The sequence below is a fragment of the Coregonus clupeaformis genome, chromosome 9 (genome assembly GCF_020615455.1).
Source record: "Coregonus clupeaformis isolate EN_2021a chromosome 9, ASM2061545v1, whole genome shotgun sequence".
In the NCBI taxonomy this organism is placed as follows: Eukaryota; Metazoa; Chordata; class Actinopteri; order Salmoniformes; family Salmonidae; genus Coregonus; species Coregonus clupeaformis.
In genome coordinates, this window is record NC_059200.1 from 3455453 (window position 1) to 3474498 (window position 19046).

General features: G+C 44.2%; 1 protein-coding gene across 1 annotated transcript in view; it reads left to right on the forward strand.

The window, feature by feature from the left end:
- LOC121573580 (UV radiation resistance-associated gene protein-like) overlaps nt 1–19046 on the forward strand; it is a 152287-nt gene that overhangs the window by 79418 nt on the left and 53823 nt on the right. Inside the window, exon 13 of the mRNA XM_041885670.2 lies at nt 6793–6868. Coding sequence (XP_041741604.1) covers nt 6793–6868 — 76 coding nt within the window. The remainder of the gene's footprint in view (nt 1–6792; nt 6869–19046) is intronic.

The window sequence follows — 19046 nt, forward strand, 5'->3', positions numbered from 1 at the left end:
GCCACCCTTTGCCTTGATGACAGCTTTGCACACTCTTGGCATTCTCTCAACCAGCTTTCTCTCAACCAGTCACCTGGAATGCATTTCAATTAACAGGTTTGCCTTCTTAAAAGTTAATTTGTGGAATTTCTTTCCTTCTTAATGTGTTTGAGCCAATCAGTTATGTTGTGACAAGGTAGGGGGGGATATACAGAAGATAGCCCTCTTTGGTAAAAGACCAAGTCCATATTATGGCAGCTCAAATAAGCAAAGAGAAACAACAGTCCATCATTACTTTAAGACATGAAGGTCAGTCAATCCGGAAAATTTCAAGAACTTCACTTTCTTCAAGTGCAGCCGCAAAAACCATCAAGCGCTATGATGAAACTGGCTCTCATGAGGACAGCCACAGGAATGGAAGGCCCAGAGTTACCTCTGCTGCAGAGGATAAGTTCATTAGAGTTACCAGCCTCAGAAATTGCAGCCCAAAATAAATGCTTCACAGAGTTCAAGTAACAGACACATCTCAACATCAACTGTTCAGAGGGGACTGTGTGAATCAGGCCTTCATGGTCGAATTGCTGCAAAGAAACCACTACTAAAGGACACCAATAAGAAGAAGAGACCTTCTTGGGCCAAGAAACATGAGCAATGGACACTAGACCGGTGGAAATTTGTCCTTTGGTCTGGAGTCCAAATTTGAGATTTTTGGTTCCAACCGCCGTGTCTTTGTGAACGGATGATCTCTGCATGTGTTGTTCCCACCGTAAAGCATGGAGGAGGAGGTGTTGTGGTGTGGGTGTGCTTTGCTGGTGACACTGTCTGTGATTTATTTAGAAGTCAAGGCACACTTAACCAGCATGGCTACCACAGCGTTCTGCAGCAATACGCCATCCCATCTGGTTTGGGCTTAGTGGGACAATCATTTGTTTTTCAACAGGACAATGACCCAACACACCTCTAGGCTGTGTAAGGGCTATTTTACAAAGAAGGAGAGTGATGGAGTGCTGCATCAGATGACCTGGTCTCCACAATCTCCCGACCTCAACCAAATTGAGATGGTTTGGGATGAGTCGGACCGCAGAGTGAAGGAAAAGCAGCAACAAGTGCTCAGCATATGTGGGAACTCCTTCAAGACTGTTGGAAAAGCATTGCAGGTGTAGCTGGTTGAGAGAATGCCAAGAGTGTGCAAAGCTGTCATCAAGTCAAAGGGTGGCTATTTGAAGAATCTCAAATATAAAATATATTTTGATTTATTTGTCACTTTTGGTTACTACATGATTCCATATGTGTTATTTCATAGTTTTGATGTCTTCACTATTATTCTACAATGTAGACAATAGTAAAAATAAAGAAAAACCCTGGAATGAGTAGGTGTGTCCAAACTTTTTACTGGTATTGTGTATATATATGCATACATATAGTACATAAAAGAGAGGAAGTGGCACGGGCTTCCCCTGCACTTCAGAGTATTTTTTCATGTATTTATTTTTTAAAAAATTACGAGGGTCCCGTCCTGCTATCGTATTTTAGGGTTGTCTGTGAAGTAAAGGCCTGGTGGGCTAATGAAACCGAGGGCTGTGTAATTACTCTAACCCCATCCAGTGAAGGGGCTTTCTGTTAGAAGCTGCTTTTAGGACGTACAGAGAGTTCCCCACACCTCTCTCCTTACTAATTACAGATCTCCTTTACCCGGCCGTCCGCACGGCACGCAGACAGCTCAGCTTAGACACTACAGGTCCTCCACACAGATTGGCGTGTGAGATAGGGAGGGATTTTTCTGTGGGGACAACATAAAAATTGACAGATTTTACTTTTCTATTTCTCCGCTGGTTGTTGTTTCTATTTTATTCTCCTTGACAGTCCAGGTTGTTCACATTAAGTAGATGTCAGTTTGGATGACAGTGTTGATCATGGTGCCTGTCAGTGTCATATTTAGTTTGCCATGTGAGTGTAAAGAGATGGCCGTTCAACAGAGCTGCCAGAGAAGGGATGTGGGAGAGGGTCGGGACATGGTAGTAATAGAAGTACATCTATTTTAATGAAGGTGAGGAAAGGAATCTGTGGTGTGTGTGTGTGTGTGTGTGTGCATACATTTGTATATGGGTGTGTGTGCATGTCTATCTGTGTGTGTTTGTCTGACGAGAAAGGGATAATAATTTAACCCAGAAAGGAGAGCAACAAGTGTATGTATGTATTCTGGGTTCTGGCTCTGGTCTGTGGATGGATGGATGGCTCCTGTGGGCCTGAGCGCTGCTCCAAGGCAGATTGTAATCCACTTCATCCCGCTTGTGTAACAGATCATTTCAGTACAGACGCCAAGAGAAGACCGGCCGGCCGGCCCAGTGGTAAAAATGACTGCTTTCCATTCCAACTCCCCCTCTTTTCTCTCTTTCCGTCTCTCTCCTTCCTTCCCTCTCTCTGTCAGTCCCTCTCACCTGTCTCTCTTTTATTTTCTCTCTCTGTCTCTTCTCTAACTGCTCTCCCTCTATTCTCCTCTCTCACTCCCTATCCTCCCTCTCTCTCTCTCCCCCTCCTGTCCCCTCTCTTCCCCCCATCTCTTTGGGACCCCTGACTTCCTCTTCCCCTCCCTCCTGCTGGTGTGTAATAATATATTTAACTTTACTGGACGTTCCCGGGAGGAATTCCTGGTGTTTGGTGAACCGGAGTCCCTTCAGTGTGATTTCAGACGCACTGGACAGCACTCATTAATCACCTCACCGTGACGGCAAACCGCGTGCGCGCACGTGTGTGTGCACGTGTATGTATCTTCATGTGTTCCTTTGCTTTTCTATATGTGTGCTTATGTGCGTGTCAGCCTCTCTCACTCTCTCTCTCGCTCTCTCAGATTTCCCCCTCACCAGCAAAATAATCATATGTTGTCGGCAGAAAGTGATTGTTGGAATGCCTGCTATGAGAGTGTGTGTTTGATGTGTTATTTCTCCCTCTGTTAGTTATTTCCTGGTCATGAGATATGACCTCTGGCATGCTGCTTCCTCTGGGGTTTGACTAGGCAGGGTATGTAGGAGTGAAACAAGTGTCTCAGGCTGTGTGGCCTATAGTGTTTCTCTCTGTCTGTGAAACCAACCGTGTTATTTGTCTACTTTATTTGGTAAAGAGTTTCTATGTAATGCACCTCACAAGAAACTGAATGAATTGTGTGTATGGATTGGGCCGAGGAGGAGGACTGCACTACAGTCTGCACTAAAGCATTAAAGCATTATACCTCATGTCCACCAGATGCATCAAACTCTTTGCGTTCCGGCGGAAGTAATTCATTGTTAATGGTGCAGTCCGCAACGCTACGTTGGGGGTGCCACACTAGGCTGCGGTGGGTTCTGTGTACAGCATGCGTTCAATATTTTCAACTCGTGCGTTTCTTTACCATGCGGTGGTACAAACGGAAGAACATACGCAGACTGCAGCTAGCTTTTAGCTAGTTGAACAGCGAAGGACATGTGCATCAAGTACGGAAAATGTGGACTAGACATCCGGCAAAACAAAACATGGTGGACATCGGGCATTAGAGAGAACAGAGCTGCAGTAGCTAGGCTATATCAGTTGGGGCTACAGTCAGTGCCTCATGCACCTTGCCCTGTATCAGTGATGTACACTACCAGTGGTGTGATAAGGGGGCCTTCCCGACTCTTGCCCTGGGCTCCTCAGCCCTGGGCCCCTGGCACCTGGGGGTCAGTTAGCGGGAATAGGTAATGTCTCTTCTAACACAGGATTACCAGTAGAACATGTCCTGGCTTCAGGGGGCTCAGCCATGTCCCCTGACAGGAATGAGATATGGAGGAGGAGGAGGAGGAGGGTAGGGAAGGGGGAGAAGGGCCGGATGTTCACTCGCACCTCCTGACCTGACTGACCGCTGAACCTGACAGCGGAGGAGAAGTCAGTAGTAGTACACGGTTAACTCAAGCAGGGCTGTGTGTGTGGGGAGGGGGTGTTTGTGAAGCTTGCCCTAGTACTGATGTGTAAATGGGACGTGTGTGTGTGAGCGAGCAGAGTAAGACGGTGCCCTGGATGTATCTCTCAGTACATCCTCGCGGGGGGGCAGGCATAGACTCAGACCAGGCAGCTCTAGCTTCACTCACTCAGCTTCTGCTAAGGTATTTTATCCATCAAACCCACACAGCTACAGACTACACTACAGTAATACCTGGACTGTGTCAACAGGGAAGGAATTTACAGTGGGGAAAAAAAGTATTTAGTCAGCCACCAATTGTGCAAGTTCTCCCACTTAAAAAGATGAGAGAGGCCTGTAATTTTCATCATAGGTACACGTCAACTATGACAGACAAATTGAGGGGAAAAAATCCAGAAAATCACATTGTAGGATTTTTTATGAATTTATTTGCAAATTATGGTGGAAAATAAGTATTTGGTCACCTACAAACAAGCAAGATTTCTGGCTCTCACAGACCTGTAACTTCTTCTTTAAGAGGCTCCTCTGTCCTCCACTCGTTACCTGTATTAATGGCACCTGTTTGAACTTGTTATCAGTATAAAAGACACCTGTCCACAACCTCAAACAGTCACACTCCAAACTCCACTATGGCCAAGACCAAAGAGCTGTCAAAGGACACCAGAAACAAAATTGTAGACCTGCACCAGGCTGGGGAAGACTGAATCTGCAATAGGTAAGCAGCTTGGTTTGAAGAAATCAACTGTGGGAGCAATTATTAGGAAATGGAAGACATACAAGACCACTGATAATCTCCCTCGATCTGGGGCTCCACGCAAGATCTCACCCTGTGGGGTCAAAATGATCACAAGAACGGTGAGCAAAAATCCCAGAACCACACGGGGGGACCTAGTGAATGACCTGCAGAGAGCTGGGACCAAAGTAACAAAGCCTACCATCAGTAACACACTACGCCGCCAGGGACTCAAATCCTGCAGTGCCAGACGTGTCCCCCTGCTTAAGCCAGTACATGTCCAGGCCCGTCTGAAGTTTGCTAGAGTGCATTTGGATGATCCAGAAGAGGATTGGGAGAATGTCATATGGTCAGATGAAACCAAAATAGAACTTTTTGGTAAAAACTCAACTCGTCGTGTTTGGAGGACAAAGAATGCTGAGTTGCATCCAAAGAACACCATACCTACTGTGAAGCATGGGGGTGGAAACATCATGCTTTGGGGCTGTTTTTCTGCAAAGGGACCAGGACGACTGATCCGTGTAAAGCAAATGCCATGTATCGTGAGATTTTGAGTGAAAACCTCCTTCCATCAGCAAGGGCATTGAAGATGAAACGTGGCTGGGTCTTTCAGCATGACAATGATCCCAAACACACCGCCCGGGCAACAAAGGAGTGGCTTCGTAAGAAGCATTTCAAGGTCCTGGAGTGGCCTAGCCAGTCTCCAGATCTCAACCCCATAGAAAATCTTTGGAGGGAGTTGAAAGTCTGTGTTGCCCAGCGACAGCCCCAAAACATCACTGCTCTAGAGGAGATCTGCATGGAGGAATGGGCCAAAATACCAGCAACAGTGTGTGAAAACCTTGTGAAGACTTACAGAAAACGTTTGACCTGTGTCATTGCCAACAAAGGGTATATAACAAAGTATTGAGAAACTTTTGTTATTGACCAAATACTTATTTTCCACCATAATTTGCAAATAAATTCATAAAAAATCCTACAATGTGATTTTCTGGAGAAAAAAATTCTCATTTTGTCTGTCATAGTTGACGTGTACCTATGATGAAAAATACAGGCCTCTCATCTTTTTAAGTGGGAGATCTTGCACAATTGGTGGCTGACTAAATACTTTTTTTCCACACTGTACGTCACAACACTCAGAAGTCTAGTTGGTGAATCTCTCAACGTTAAATCAACAAGGAATGAAAAACTCATTTCAAGCACAACATGGTTTATTCTAGCTATTTTTAATCAGCGATGTAAATATTTTATACAACTGAGATATGTGTTAAATTGCACTCCTATTTTGCTAATACCCTCATATAGAAGTCTGGTTATTACTGTATTTACTGTAGTTAGGGTTGCAAAACTACCGGTAATTTACCAAAGTTACCGGAATACATGTAATCTATGGTAACTTTGGTATTTATACTTTTAAAAAATGTATTCATATATATAGTATATATTTTTTATACATGTGTCTATATTGTCCATGAGTTTCTGTTGGATAGACCATATGGTTCAAGAGAAAATTGCATAATTAATGAAAAAACAATGGCATTATTTTCAATTAACTCTGCAACTCTTCCAACTATTAACTTTTTTCATAACCGCCACCAGTTTGGCGCCAATATATTTACAACAAAGACATATTGACATAGTAAAAAAGAAAAGAAAAACAATGTTTTATTGTCACATACACCGGATAGGTGCAGTGAAATGTGTTTGACACGGTCAATTATTGAATATTTAATAAATTGTACATGTGATAAGGCCATACAGAGGGCCAGAGATACTTACAGACACCTGTAATAATCTGAAGTACCCAAAAGGGCCACTAGATTTCTTGCAATCAATTAAATTAAATCCTTGAAAGTTACGAAAATTCTGGTAGTTTACTGGTAAACTTTCAGAGTTTCCAGTAATATACCCTTCCTTTGCAACCCTAACTGTGGTACTGTTATTACTGTAGTAGAGTCCCATGTCTCTCTGAAGAGCCCAGGAATTGTTTTGATGTTAGAGAGGAGGGCCTCTGCGCTCTCAACTCCTCAATCTATCAGGATGAGGTTTCTCTCCGCTGTTATCCACAGACTAACCCATGTGGACCACCTACTCCAGTACTGTACACTCATCATCACCTCTCTTCCCCTCTGTTCCTCTTCTTCTCTCACAGATTCCCCCTTTACCCTCGAGGAGAGCGTTTTCAGTTTGAATACGGAGTCTACCTGATCAACAAGAACATCGCCCAGGTAAGACCATGGACCACTCACACACATCTGTCAGACTCATCTACAATATATTTAATATATGCCATTTAGCAGACACTTTTATCCAAAGCGACTCACAGTAATGCGTGTATACATTTTACATATGGGTGGTCGCGGGAATCGAACCCACTACCCTGGCGTTGCAAGCGCCATGCTCTACCAACTGAGCAACAAAGTACCACCATGTGCTAGGCTGAATGAGAAGGTCAGATGGTCTGAGGGTGTTGGGTCACTGAAAGGTTCCTGTGTGGGGAGCAGTGGTCTGTAGGTTTTTACACGTTTTGGATCGATCAAATCCATGTCCATCTGGACTGGAGCCTTGTGACTTTGTTCCTGTCGTTTTGAAAGACCTGCAAACTCACAATAAATATGGAGAACCTTGGATGCATGCCAACAGACTGGACTAGAGTGAGGCCCCAGTGTACATACTGACCCTCAGTGTGTAATGGCTCAGGATACTGTGAGGGAGAAGGACACACACTCAGGGGCCACACTCGATTAAAATGGGTCTAGTATTGACCTGTATGAGTGTCCCCCCTCTTCGCCCCCCTCCCTCCCTTAATCATTTAGCACCAACAATTTGCATTCCATGGTGAGAATGTGGAATGGGATCTCTCCAGTATATTAAGCAGGGCAATTAACTGCAACAGGTGGCTGGGTTCAAATGACTGCACTTTGGGAGGTTTGGACTTTGATGCACTGCCGCAACCTGTTAGCTAGCTGCTATCCAAACTGCTGCCATCCTCCATCCGCCTTGGTCCAACAACAAGTGAGAGAGATGGGGGAAAAACTATACATAGCAAATGAAAATAAGCTTGGACTGAAAACCTAAGGAGAGAGGTCAAGGGTGCATGTTATGAGTTGCATGAAAGAGCAGGAGCGTTATTTGTTCTGTACAGTATGTATGGAGACCCAGAAAATAGTGTTGAATGTTTCAAAATGATCGTATTCTATGTGCTTTATGCAACCGAACTGAAATTGAGACAGCGTTTTCTCACAGTTTGTTTTATGTATTGTTATGATTTTAATGATCTATGAGGGGTTCAGATAAATAACATTTCCAGGGGGTTCTTATAATTATAGCCTAGTGACCTTTTACTGTGCTGAGTTGCTCTAACATCAAATCTGATTTTCATTCCATCACTTCTGCCTGTCTGCTCTGCCAAGTTTAGAGGTGAAATACTATCCTGGAAAGAAGTGTTGAGGATGGTGTCATTTGATTGACTTTACTTTACTGCAGTAGCTGTCAGGTAGAAAGGGATATGAGTGTGTGTGGGTCAAGAGCCAGATAATGCTCATCTCAGACATGTTCTATTTATGATGTGGATCAACCTCTTAAATCCCCCATGCAGTCTTTAAAATATCACTCTATGTCTAATAAATCACTGTGTGTGTTTACTTCATGAAAATAACTTATTTCCCTCGGCGGCTGGTATCCTCAAGGTTAGAGTGTTGGGCCAGTAACCAAAAGGTCGCTGGTTCGAATACTGGAGCCGACAAGGTGAAAAATGTGTCTCTTCCCTTGAGCAAGTCACTTAACCGTAATTGCTCCAGGGGCAGACAATGGTGACCCAGGCCATGACCCCACTCCCTGCGGGTATCTCAGCAGCATATGCAATAAATACATTTCCATTACACATATAAGCACCCCCCAAATTATTATGAGCCTCCTTTTGCCCTTGAAATTTTGTCTGATCACGTGGGCATGTTGATACAAATTTAAATATATTTACACTACCGTTCAAAAGTTTGGGGTCACTTAGAAATGTCCTTGTTTTCCATGAAAACATACATAAAATTAGTTTGAATAGGAAATATAGCAAAATGAATAGGAAATGCAGTCATTGACAAGGTTAGAAATAATGATTTTTAATTGAAATAATAATTGTGTCCTTCAAACTTTGCTTTCGTCAAAGAATCCTCCATTTACAGCAATTACAGCCCTGCAGACCTTTGGCATTCTAGTTGTCAATTTGTTGAGGTAATCTGAAGAGATTTCACCCCATGCTTCCTGAAGCACCTCCCACAAGTTGGATTGGCTTGATGGGCACTTCTTACGTACCATACGGTCAAGCTGCTCCCACAACAGCTCAATAGGGTTGAGATCCGGTGACTGTGCTGGGCACTCCATTATAGACAGAATACCAGCTGACTGCTTCTTCCCTAAATAGTTCTTGCATAGTTTGGAGCTGTGCTTTGGGTCATTGTCCTGCTGTAGGAGGAAATTGGCTCCAATCAAGTGCTGTCCACAGGGTATTGCATGGCGCTGCAAAATGGAGTGATATCCTTCCTTCTTCAAGATCCCTTTTACCCTGTACAAATCTCCCACTTTACCACCACCAAAGCACCCCCTGACCATCACATTGCCTCCACCATGCTTGACAGATGGCATCAAGCACTCCTCCAGCATCTTTTAATTTGGTCTGCGTCTCACAAATGTTCTTCTTTGTGATCCGAACACCTCAAACTTAGATTAGTCTGTCCATAACACTTTTTTCCAATCTTCCTCTGTCCAGTGTCTGTGTTCTTTTGCCCATCTTAATCTTTTATTTTTATTGGCCAGTCTGAGATATGGCTTTTTCTTTGCAACTCTGCCTAGAAGGACAGCATCCCGGAGTCGCCTCTTCACTGTTGACGTTGAGACTGGTGTTTTGCGGGTACTATTTAATGAAGCTGCCAGTTGAGGACCTGTGAGGCATCTGTTTCTCAAACTAGACACTCTAATGTATTTGTCATCTTGCTCAGTTGTGCACCGGGGCCTCCCACTCCTCTTTCTATTCTGGTTAGAGCCAGTTTGCGCTGTTCTGTGAAGGGAGTAGTACACAGCGTTGTACGAGATCTTCAGTTTCTTGGCAATTCCTCGCATGGAATAGCCTTCATTTCTCAGAACAAGAATAGACTGATGAGTTTCTGGCCATTTTGAGCCTGTAATCGAACCCACAATACTCAACTAGTCTCAAGAAGGCCAGTTTTATTGCTTCTTTAATCAGCACAACAGTTTTCAGCTGTGCTAACATAATTGCAAAAGGGATTTCTAATGATCAACTAGCCTTTTTTAAATGATAAATTTGGATTAGCAAACACAACGTGCCATTGGAACACAGGACTGATGGTTGCTGAAAATGGGCCTCTGTACTCCAATGTAGATATTCCATAAAAAAACAGCCGCTTCCAGCTACAATAGCCATTTACAACATTAATAATGTCTACACTGTATTTCTGATCAATTTGATGTTATTTTAATGGACAAAAAAATAGCTTTACTTTCAAAAACAAGGATATTTCTAAGTGACCCCAAACTTCTGAACAGTATTGTACATACACTACATTACTAAAATTATGTGGACACCTGCTCCTCGAACATTTAATTCCAGAATCATGGGCATTAATATGGTGTTGGTCCCCCCCCTTTGCTGCTATAACAGCCTCCACTCTTCTGGGAAGGCTTTCCACTAGATGTTGGAACATTGCTGCGGGGACTCCATTTAGCCACAAGCATTAGTGAGGTCGGGCACTGATGTTGGGCGATTAGGCCTGGCTCGTAGTCGGTGTTCCAATTCATCCCAAAGGTGTTCGATGGGGTTGAGGTCAGGGCTCTGTGCAGGCCAGTCAAGTTCTTCCACACCGATCTCGACAAACCATTTCTGTATGGAACTCGCTTTGTGCATGGGGGCATTGTCATGCGGAAACAGGAAAGGGCCTTCCCCAAACTGTTGCCACAAAGTTGGAAGCACAGAATCATCTATAATGTCATTGTATGCAGTAGTGAAGATTTCCCTTCACTGGAACTAAGGGGCCTAGCCCGAACCTTGAAAAACAGCCCCAGACCATTATTCCTCCTCCACCAAACTATAGTTGGCACTATGCATTCGGGCAGGTAGCGTTCTCCTGGCATCCGCCAAACCCAGATTCGTCTGTCGGACTGCCAGATGGTGAATCGTGATTCATCACTCCAGAGAATGCGTTTCCAGTGCTTTAGAGTCCAATGGCGGCGAGCTTTACGCCTCTCCAGCCGACGCATGATCTTAGGCTTGTGTACGGCTGCTCGGTCATGGAAACCCATTTCATGAAGCTCCCGACGAACAGTTCTTGTGCTGACATTGCTTCCAGAGGCAGTTTGGAACTCGGTAGTGAGTGTTGCAACCGAGGACAGACTATTTTTATGCACTTCAGAACTCGCCGGTCCCGTTCTGTGAGCTTGTGTGGCCTAACACTTCGCGGCTGAGCCATTGTTGCTCCTAGACGTTTCCACTTCACAATAACCGCACTTACAGTTGACCTGGGCAGCTAGCAAGGCAGAAATTTGATGAACTGACTTGTTGGAAAGGTGGCATCCTATGACGGTGCCACATTGAAAGTCACTGAGCTCTTCAGTAAGGGCATTCTACTGCCAATGTTTGTCTATGGAGATTGCTCGATTTTATACACCTGTCCGCAACGGGTGTGGCTGAAATAGACGAATCCACTAATTTGAAGGGGTGTCCACATACTTTTGTATATATAGTGTATATTTACATTTTGGCGGATAAGATTGTCTAGACTCTAGAGCCTACCCCGCTTACCCCTTCAAAGTAGTAGGATACATATGCAAATAAAACATGATTGGTCATTGGTCAGAATAATCAAATCAGATTTTGATGTCATGCTGTGGGCCAAAGACTCCATCCCACATGATCAGGCAGAAATTCAAGGTGTTTTTTTTCTTTGCAAGAAGCTCTTACACTAAAAATCATTATCATAATTTTCACAATCTCAGTGTTATTTCGACCTCATAGTGTGGAAATATCATTTTTAAAAACAGGAAAATCATGTTTTTTGACTGAACTGCCCCTTTAAAAACCTGACAAGTGCACAGCATATAGGCTCAAACAGCAATATATATTGAGTCCCAGTCTTTCCATAACGTTACACTTGTGGGACCCTACCCCCTGGAATAGCATATGGCATGTCAAAGTGTGTGTCAGGTAAAAAGTCAAGTCCTCACGTTGACTTGTGGTGAATCCATCCGGAAATCTCAAGGTGAGCTCATGAATTTTTATCAGTCTAGCATCTTATGCATTCCATATGTGACTGGAGGGATATGTCCATGTTGAGGATGAGTTACTGGGCCGACTCAAAATCAACCTAAGTGCACCGCATGGATCAGCTCCCTACAGCTGACAATGGTAGTGAAACGTTGTTGCAGAACAGCGAAAGTGGTAAACATGTCATAGTAGATATAGCGTAACCCACCACCAAGACAGCTTCCCATCCATCTATGGGGAATTGCTGTACCTCGCATGAAACTGTGCACTCCTGTGTCTGATCACGCGGTTCCGCTGCCATCACATGTGTTCCAGTAGTCTGGGGGAATGCATGAAGCGACCGATGCAACAATGTCACGCTTCATGTAATTCCCTCCTTTTTACAGTCGATACGGGTTTTCCACAACCCTGGCCGTTTCAGACCACTTTATCTGGGAGACCTGGAATGCGTCCCAGTGATGTTAGTGTAGAGACTACGGTATGGTTCTTGTTAATACTCTAAAGGCTTTATTAGGAAATGGCTGCTTCCATGACCCCCCCCCAACCATATTAGAAACACTGAGCCTGGCTTTTCCGCTCACTAATATAATTTACCAATAGAGCCAGTGCTTTGCTTCACGGCCAGGTTGCTATTATTGTTTTTGTATTTAGTTTTTTCTTTAGCGATTTTAATGTGCTCCTTAGGTTGTGCCTGGCCAGGGCTGGGCTACCACGGTGTGTAGTGTCTTGCTGCTGACATGAAGCAGAGCTCTGGTTACACAGTGACACACACACTCATACTGGGCCAGTGGTGGATGGGAGACATTATACAGGAAACATCAACATAAAGTGTCTTAAAAACATGGACAGAACCCCATTTCCACTCCTTTTTCCTTCCTTGTGCGCTCTGCAAATAGCATGTTTCAACACAAACAACACCCAAATGGATCGTAGGATTGGAGTGGAGACATTTCCAAGTTCGTTAACATGTATCTTTGCCCCCTGCTCCCTAGTTGCACCCCCATAACATGATTTAAGTGTTGCCACCGTCTGCGGGAACGAGATCAACCGGATGCATCCGGTTTTCAGAGGAAAAGGAAAGAGCCTGTGACACGACTTCAGCTTTTGGACGTTAACAAGGCAACACTCCATCTTAATAATAATAATAATAATATGCCATTTAGCAGACGCTTTTATCCAAAGCGACTTACAGTCATGCGTGCATACATTTTTGTGTATGGGTGGTCCCGGGGATCGAACCCACTACCTTGGCGTTACAAGCGCCGTGCTCTACCAGCTGAGCTACAGAGGACCACTGTAACTCCTCCTCCACATTTACTATATTGGTTCAACAGTGCAAAAGAGAACCTCCCCGATAGTATTTCCTTTCTAGTCAGGACCAGAAAGAAAGAAACACTGCTCAGGTGTTTCTTTTACTCCTGCTACGTTAGGTTAAAGCTTTGCTAACGCCTTGTGCTTCTCACGGAGGGGCCTGTCCTATTCTAGCCCCTTGGAAGGAGGGCACTACGTAGTGAAGTGCGTCTGGCTGCTCCTTCCCCCCAGAGCAAGAGGCCACAGGTGAGGGTTTGTAACAGGGGCTGAAAGTCTCTGCAGGGGGCAGAAGCACTGAAGCCGCCAATCCTGCGTTTCACAGACAAATTAGCCAAGTTAGTGAGACTGGCTCTCAGGGAAAGTGAACGTAGGCTCTGGAGCTGAAGCTCTTCCATGCGCTCGCTCTCTCTCGCTCTCTAGATCTGTGTTATCCGTATGCTCGTTGTGAAACAGGCATGCGGGCCTGATTAGACTCCAATAGACACTAGATTGAGCTTGAAGGGTGGGGGCACGAGGGTGGAGGGTCGGTGGGAGAGGGGGTTGGGGGGCACAACAATTAGCAGTGGTGGAAAAAGTACCCAATTGTCATACTTGAGTGAAGGTAAAGATACCTTAATAGAAAATGACTCAAGTAAAAGTGAAAGTCACCCAGTGAAATACTACTTGATTAAAAGTATTTGGTTTTAAATGTACTTAAGTATCAAAAGTAAATGTAATTGATAAAATATACTTAAGTATCAAAAGTAAAAGTATAAATAATTACAAATTCCTTATATTAAGCAAACCAGACAGCACCATTTTTTTGGTATTTTTATTTACGGATAGCCAGGGGCACGCTCCAACATAATTTACAAACGAAGCATTTGTATTTAGTTAGTCCACCAGATCAGAGGCAGTAGGGATGACCATGATAAGTGCGTGAATTGGACCATTTTCCTGTCCTGCTAAGCATTCAAAATGTAACGAGTACTTTTGGGTGTCTGGGAAAATGTATGGGGTAAAAAGTACATTATTTTCTTTAGAAATGTAGTGGAGTAAAATTTGTAAAAAATATAAATAGTAAAGTACAGAGACCCCAAAAAACTACTTAAGTTTAAAGTCTTTTTACTTAAGTATTTTACACCATTGACAGTTAGCTCTGAGTCGCTAAGCTGGGGGGATCGTATTTGCCTAGTATGGAAGCAGGAAGCTCAGTGTTGCGCAGTTACTAAAACAGGACCGACCCAGAGCTATCTGACAGAGTGAGGGGGAAGCAGAAGGCATGGGCACACCACCGTGCCTAGTTCCAAGGCCCGCGGGGAAAACCAGCCACTCGCTCGGTTCTGTCAACCAACTGTCAACGGTTCTGGGCCCCGTGTAGCTCAGTTGGTAGAGCATGGCGCTTGCAACGCCAGGGTTGTGGGTTCGATTCCCACAGGGGGGCCAGTATGGAAAAAAACAACAACGAAAAAAACATGCATGCACTCACTAACTGTAAGTCGCTTTGGATAAGAGCGTCTGCTAAATGACAAAAATAAAATTAAAATAAAACTCCAAACTCCAGGGCCCTGGCTGAGTGCAACCACATGACCCACAATGCACCCCTGGCGTTGACTCTGGCCATGCTGGTGGTCTGGAGCATACGTCAGAGTAATGCACCAGCCATTTAGAGAGAGTGGCAACTGTGGCTCCATAAAACCAAGCTATGACTCATGGGGGAGCCACTATGTTTAGTGGTTAGTGGAGGTGCCTGGCTGGGCTGCCAGCATACTGCGTGGGGAACAGGAGCAGGAGCTGGGACGTAGCTAGCTATTATTGGTGGAGTTGGGCCTTAGGCGTGCTCTTATTGTTGGAGTCCAGTGGTTTGAGAGGCAGAAGGTGTTCTTGCTTGGCCTGATTGGCAAGAACACTGAATTGATGATAATAATGGAGGTAGTTGTTATTGGTGGAGCCCAGTGGTTAGAAAAGAAGGCAGAAGGTGTTCTAGCTTGGCTGGCAGGATTTCCGATTGGAGAGTGATCTTAACCAATGAATGATGGTTATGGTAATAATGATGTGCAGATGCAGTCAGCTATTTTTGGTTGTTTATTTGTTTACGTATCCTAGCCATCCATGTGTATAGTATGCACCAGTGTTACAACGGTCTCTTTCCCTTCCTCTCACCCTCTCTCTCTCTCCACCCTCCTCCTTCCGCCATCCTCTACTCCCTCTTTTCCACATTTTCTATCCTCCATGTTCAGAATTTGAGTCTCTCTCTTCTTCACCTACCTTCCACTCCTCACCGCTCTGACAAAGCTCCTTGTGAACCCCAACAGGAGTGGTGTAAGAACTTATTGGCAGGAGAGCCTTCTGTGTCCATTATCTTACGTGGTTATGTTCACTGTGAATAGAAACCAATTATGTATATAAACCTTGGATTGCAGATGCTATGTATTGGCCATTGAGAGTCTTTGAAGCCACTGGTCGGCCATATTGGCACTCCCCAGTAGGAGCAGTCCTCCATAGGAATGAATGGAATTGTACAGTATTTCAAATAAACATTTCAATGACAAAATTACATGTATTTAAGTATTTTTGAGTAGTGGGGACAGTAACATTAGTAATCTCCAAAAATGTTACTTTAAGGAAAATGTTTTTATATTTGATTTGTATGTTTAGCTCACATAATATAATTTAAGTATGCATTAAGGTGTCTGTAATAGAATAAATGTGGCAAAAACGAATGTACACATTAATAAATTAATTTATATTGCTTCCAAAATATTCTTTACAATGGTGGGGGAGTGCCAAGATGGAGGCACGGTAGCTTCAAAACAGCGTATAGCAATGATTTATATATACACTCATTTACTGATAGGGGGTATCAGTCATTTAGTGTATATATAAATCATTGATAGAAACCAGATGAGCCTGACTCAGGGCAGCGTGCTAAAGAGTTAGAACACTACCCAGCCGCTGTCCTCTCTTTGGAACCCAGGCAGACCTGAATAGCATGTGCACTGCCTGGGCACAGTGCAAGTCAAGAATGTTCACAACGCCCCCATGAAAATGATCACCAGATATTACCTTATTTCATTGGTCCGTTATTTTATTTAATATGGACGGATCTCAGTCAGACCTACAATGGGGCTTTGTGTCCAGAATAAGCTGCCAATGATTTATCATAGAAATTAAGAGTACAGAACAGGATGGGTTACATTTTTCACACGTTATGTCAGGGTTTCCATGGACGCATGTTGGCATTTACCTAAACAGTTTTATGTTTACCCTTGGTCAGTCATCGTTCAACCCACAAGGCTTCAGAATAACATGACACTGTGTCATGTACTGTATCATAGGCCTATATAATGTCCTGGCTCAGACTGTAATATGTAATGTCCGCTAATGGTGAATTGGACATGCTCCACCAATTTACTGAATGACACGGTGCTCCCTCACATCCTTTCAATTTAATCAATCACTATATAGAACTGGAACTGTAATCCTCCACTTCCACACTCTCTGGTCCCAGAGCTGTTCCCATGCCTTCACCACTTTCATCTTATTTTAGTTCCTTCTGTAGGGGAAAGATCAACACAATATTGAATGAATGAATGAGCTGCCTGTGATAACCATCATGGTGTTAGGTCATTTCCAGACAAAAATCCCAGGTTTGAGGATCCTGTTTACTCGTGTTTTAAATAGAAATCCTTGATCAGACGATGGGCCCAGCCCAGCCAAATCCCAACCTCTCCCAGGGCTGACAAAGACCTCCCATTCATTATTGAAACTAACAGTGTCCTTGAACTGAAGGCAGAGCATTGAGCAGAAAAGGGCTGACTGGCCATAGATGGTACTGCTATGTTTACCCTCCTTCAATTTAATTAAGATGAGGCAGGTAAATATGAGAGAGAGGAGCGTTGGTTCCCCAGAGCCATTCTCAGCTCAACCTTTCAGTGGAGAGGAGCAGATTTAGAAGGAACTATTCCAGGTTTCTCCTAGAAAACCTCTCTCTCTCTCTCCCTGACAGTCCGTCCGGTTTGTTGTCAGTGACTCAACCCCACACCGTGGTCCGGTCAGAGAGCGTTCCTGAAAAAGCCATGTGATCACATCACTCTGCACTCCACATCATCCCCTCTAAAACAACCAGTCTCCTTATTTTTGTCCCGCCTGGCCACCCCTGCAAAACCTCATCTCAATAAACAAGCTTCTGTGTCCTCCCAAACCCTCAAATTGATAATGTGGATATTCAAGTGCAGACAGACAGACAAACACAGACACAAACACACACAACAACATTTGTTTTCCATTTCACAGGGATTGATATGGTAAACCTGTGGCATAATGGATGGAACAGACAAGCCCAGAGATATAGCCTCTCAATGTACTGTACTTAACTTTACTTTACATTCCACCCTCTACCTCCTTACGAGGAGGGAGGGAGGTATGATTGGAGGGAGGGAACAAGTAGAGTTCTCTTTGAAACTGCAGGACGGGTCATAAACATGTGTCTGTTTTTGTTTTAGCCCGGTGGTGAAGAATAGCTGCGAGCCTCAAAGCAAAGTGCCTGCATGCGGAAGAATAACTGTCTGGGTAATTGTCCCTTTACATCTAATAAGAGGCCCATTCCACACCCCTGCCTCTGACAATGTGGTTTATATTGTAATGCCATTAAGGTGCTACTTTAAAGTGGATCTCTAACTTCTCAGACAGTAAAAGGCACTTCATCAGCCGACTTGATTTGTCACATTTCAAGCAAGAAATTGTTTTTGGCAGAGTGTAAGTGGGTTAAGTAAACGGTTAGGGGAGAGGGGAGTGATACCGGTGGATTGAGAGATTGTTAACAGTCTAGGAATAACAGGACCAGAGAGGGAGACAGCTCTGACAGCTGTCTAACCTTCTCTCACATGATTTATGAACCAGAGAGGGAGGGGGAACTCACCAGACCTGGGTTCAAATAGGATTTGGTTTCCTTCGCCTGGAATCCCTAGACGGGCGGGATTTGCACTTTTGGGACTGTTCCATTGGTTTCATTGTGCTAGGCAAGCTCAATAAATTACAGGTAAAGTATTTTAAAGAAAACGGATACTATTTTAACCCAGAGTCACTCTGTTCTCACAGAGCCCAGTCAGAGATTACATCTGTCAGTGTGTCACAGACTCCAATACCTCGGAGTACTCTGGCCATGCCAAGCCTTGTATGTCCTGCTCTTTTAAGTGTGTAAGTGCATGACTGTCCATGTTTTAGGAAATGTGCTCATACTGTACTGTATATGCTGTATTCTTGCTTGCAGTCATACCTCATGTACTGTATCTCCTTTAGAATCCCTGTAGAACACTGTAAGGATGCTATCTTTCCTGCTGTATGTTATACAGCAGCAGCAACACACTGTATATCACATAGTTCTGTTTTCTCTATATGAACCAGCCACCCATGGAGCTGGAAGAAATCAGGCACTTGCAGCAGGTCTTCTGTATCACACAGCTTCAGTATTTCAAAGTTTAAATAAATTAATAATGTTTTCTTTCCTCGTGAGTGTAGTGATGAATGTGTCCGGGAACAACAAGGGTCTCCCCCAGCCTTCCTCCTTCTCAGAGTTTAGTTTACTGTTCTCTGGCCAAGTCTGAGGAGCAGGAGATGTTTAGGGAGGACTGGAGGAGAGGGGAGGCCTGAGCGGCTGGCTGCCCATTGCTACTGGAGGGAGGGAGTGTGGCTGCTTCTGCTGGGAAATCATGATGCTCTGGTCTGGATGGGCCTGGAGGTAGAACAATATCCGTAAAGAAGCAGCATGCAGCTCTGGGCTCTCAGGGCTGTGGGATGGTTCCCACTGGGCCTCTGCAGCATTCTTGGACATGGGTACAAAAAGT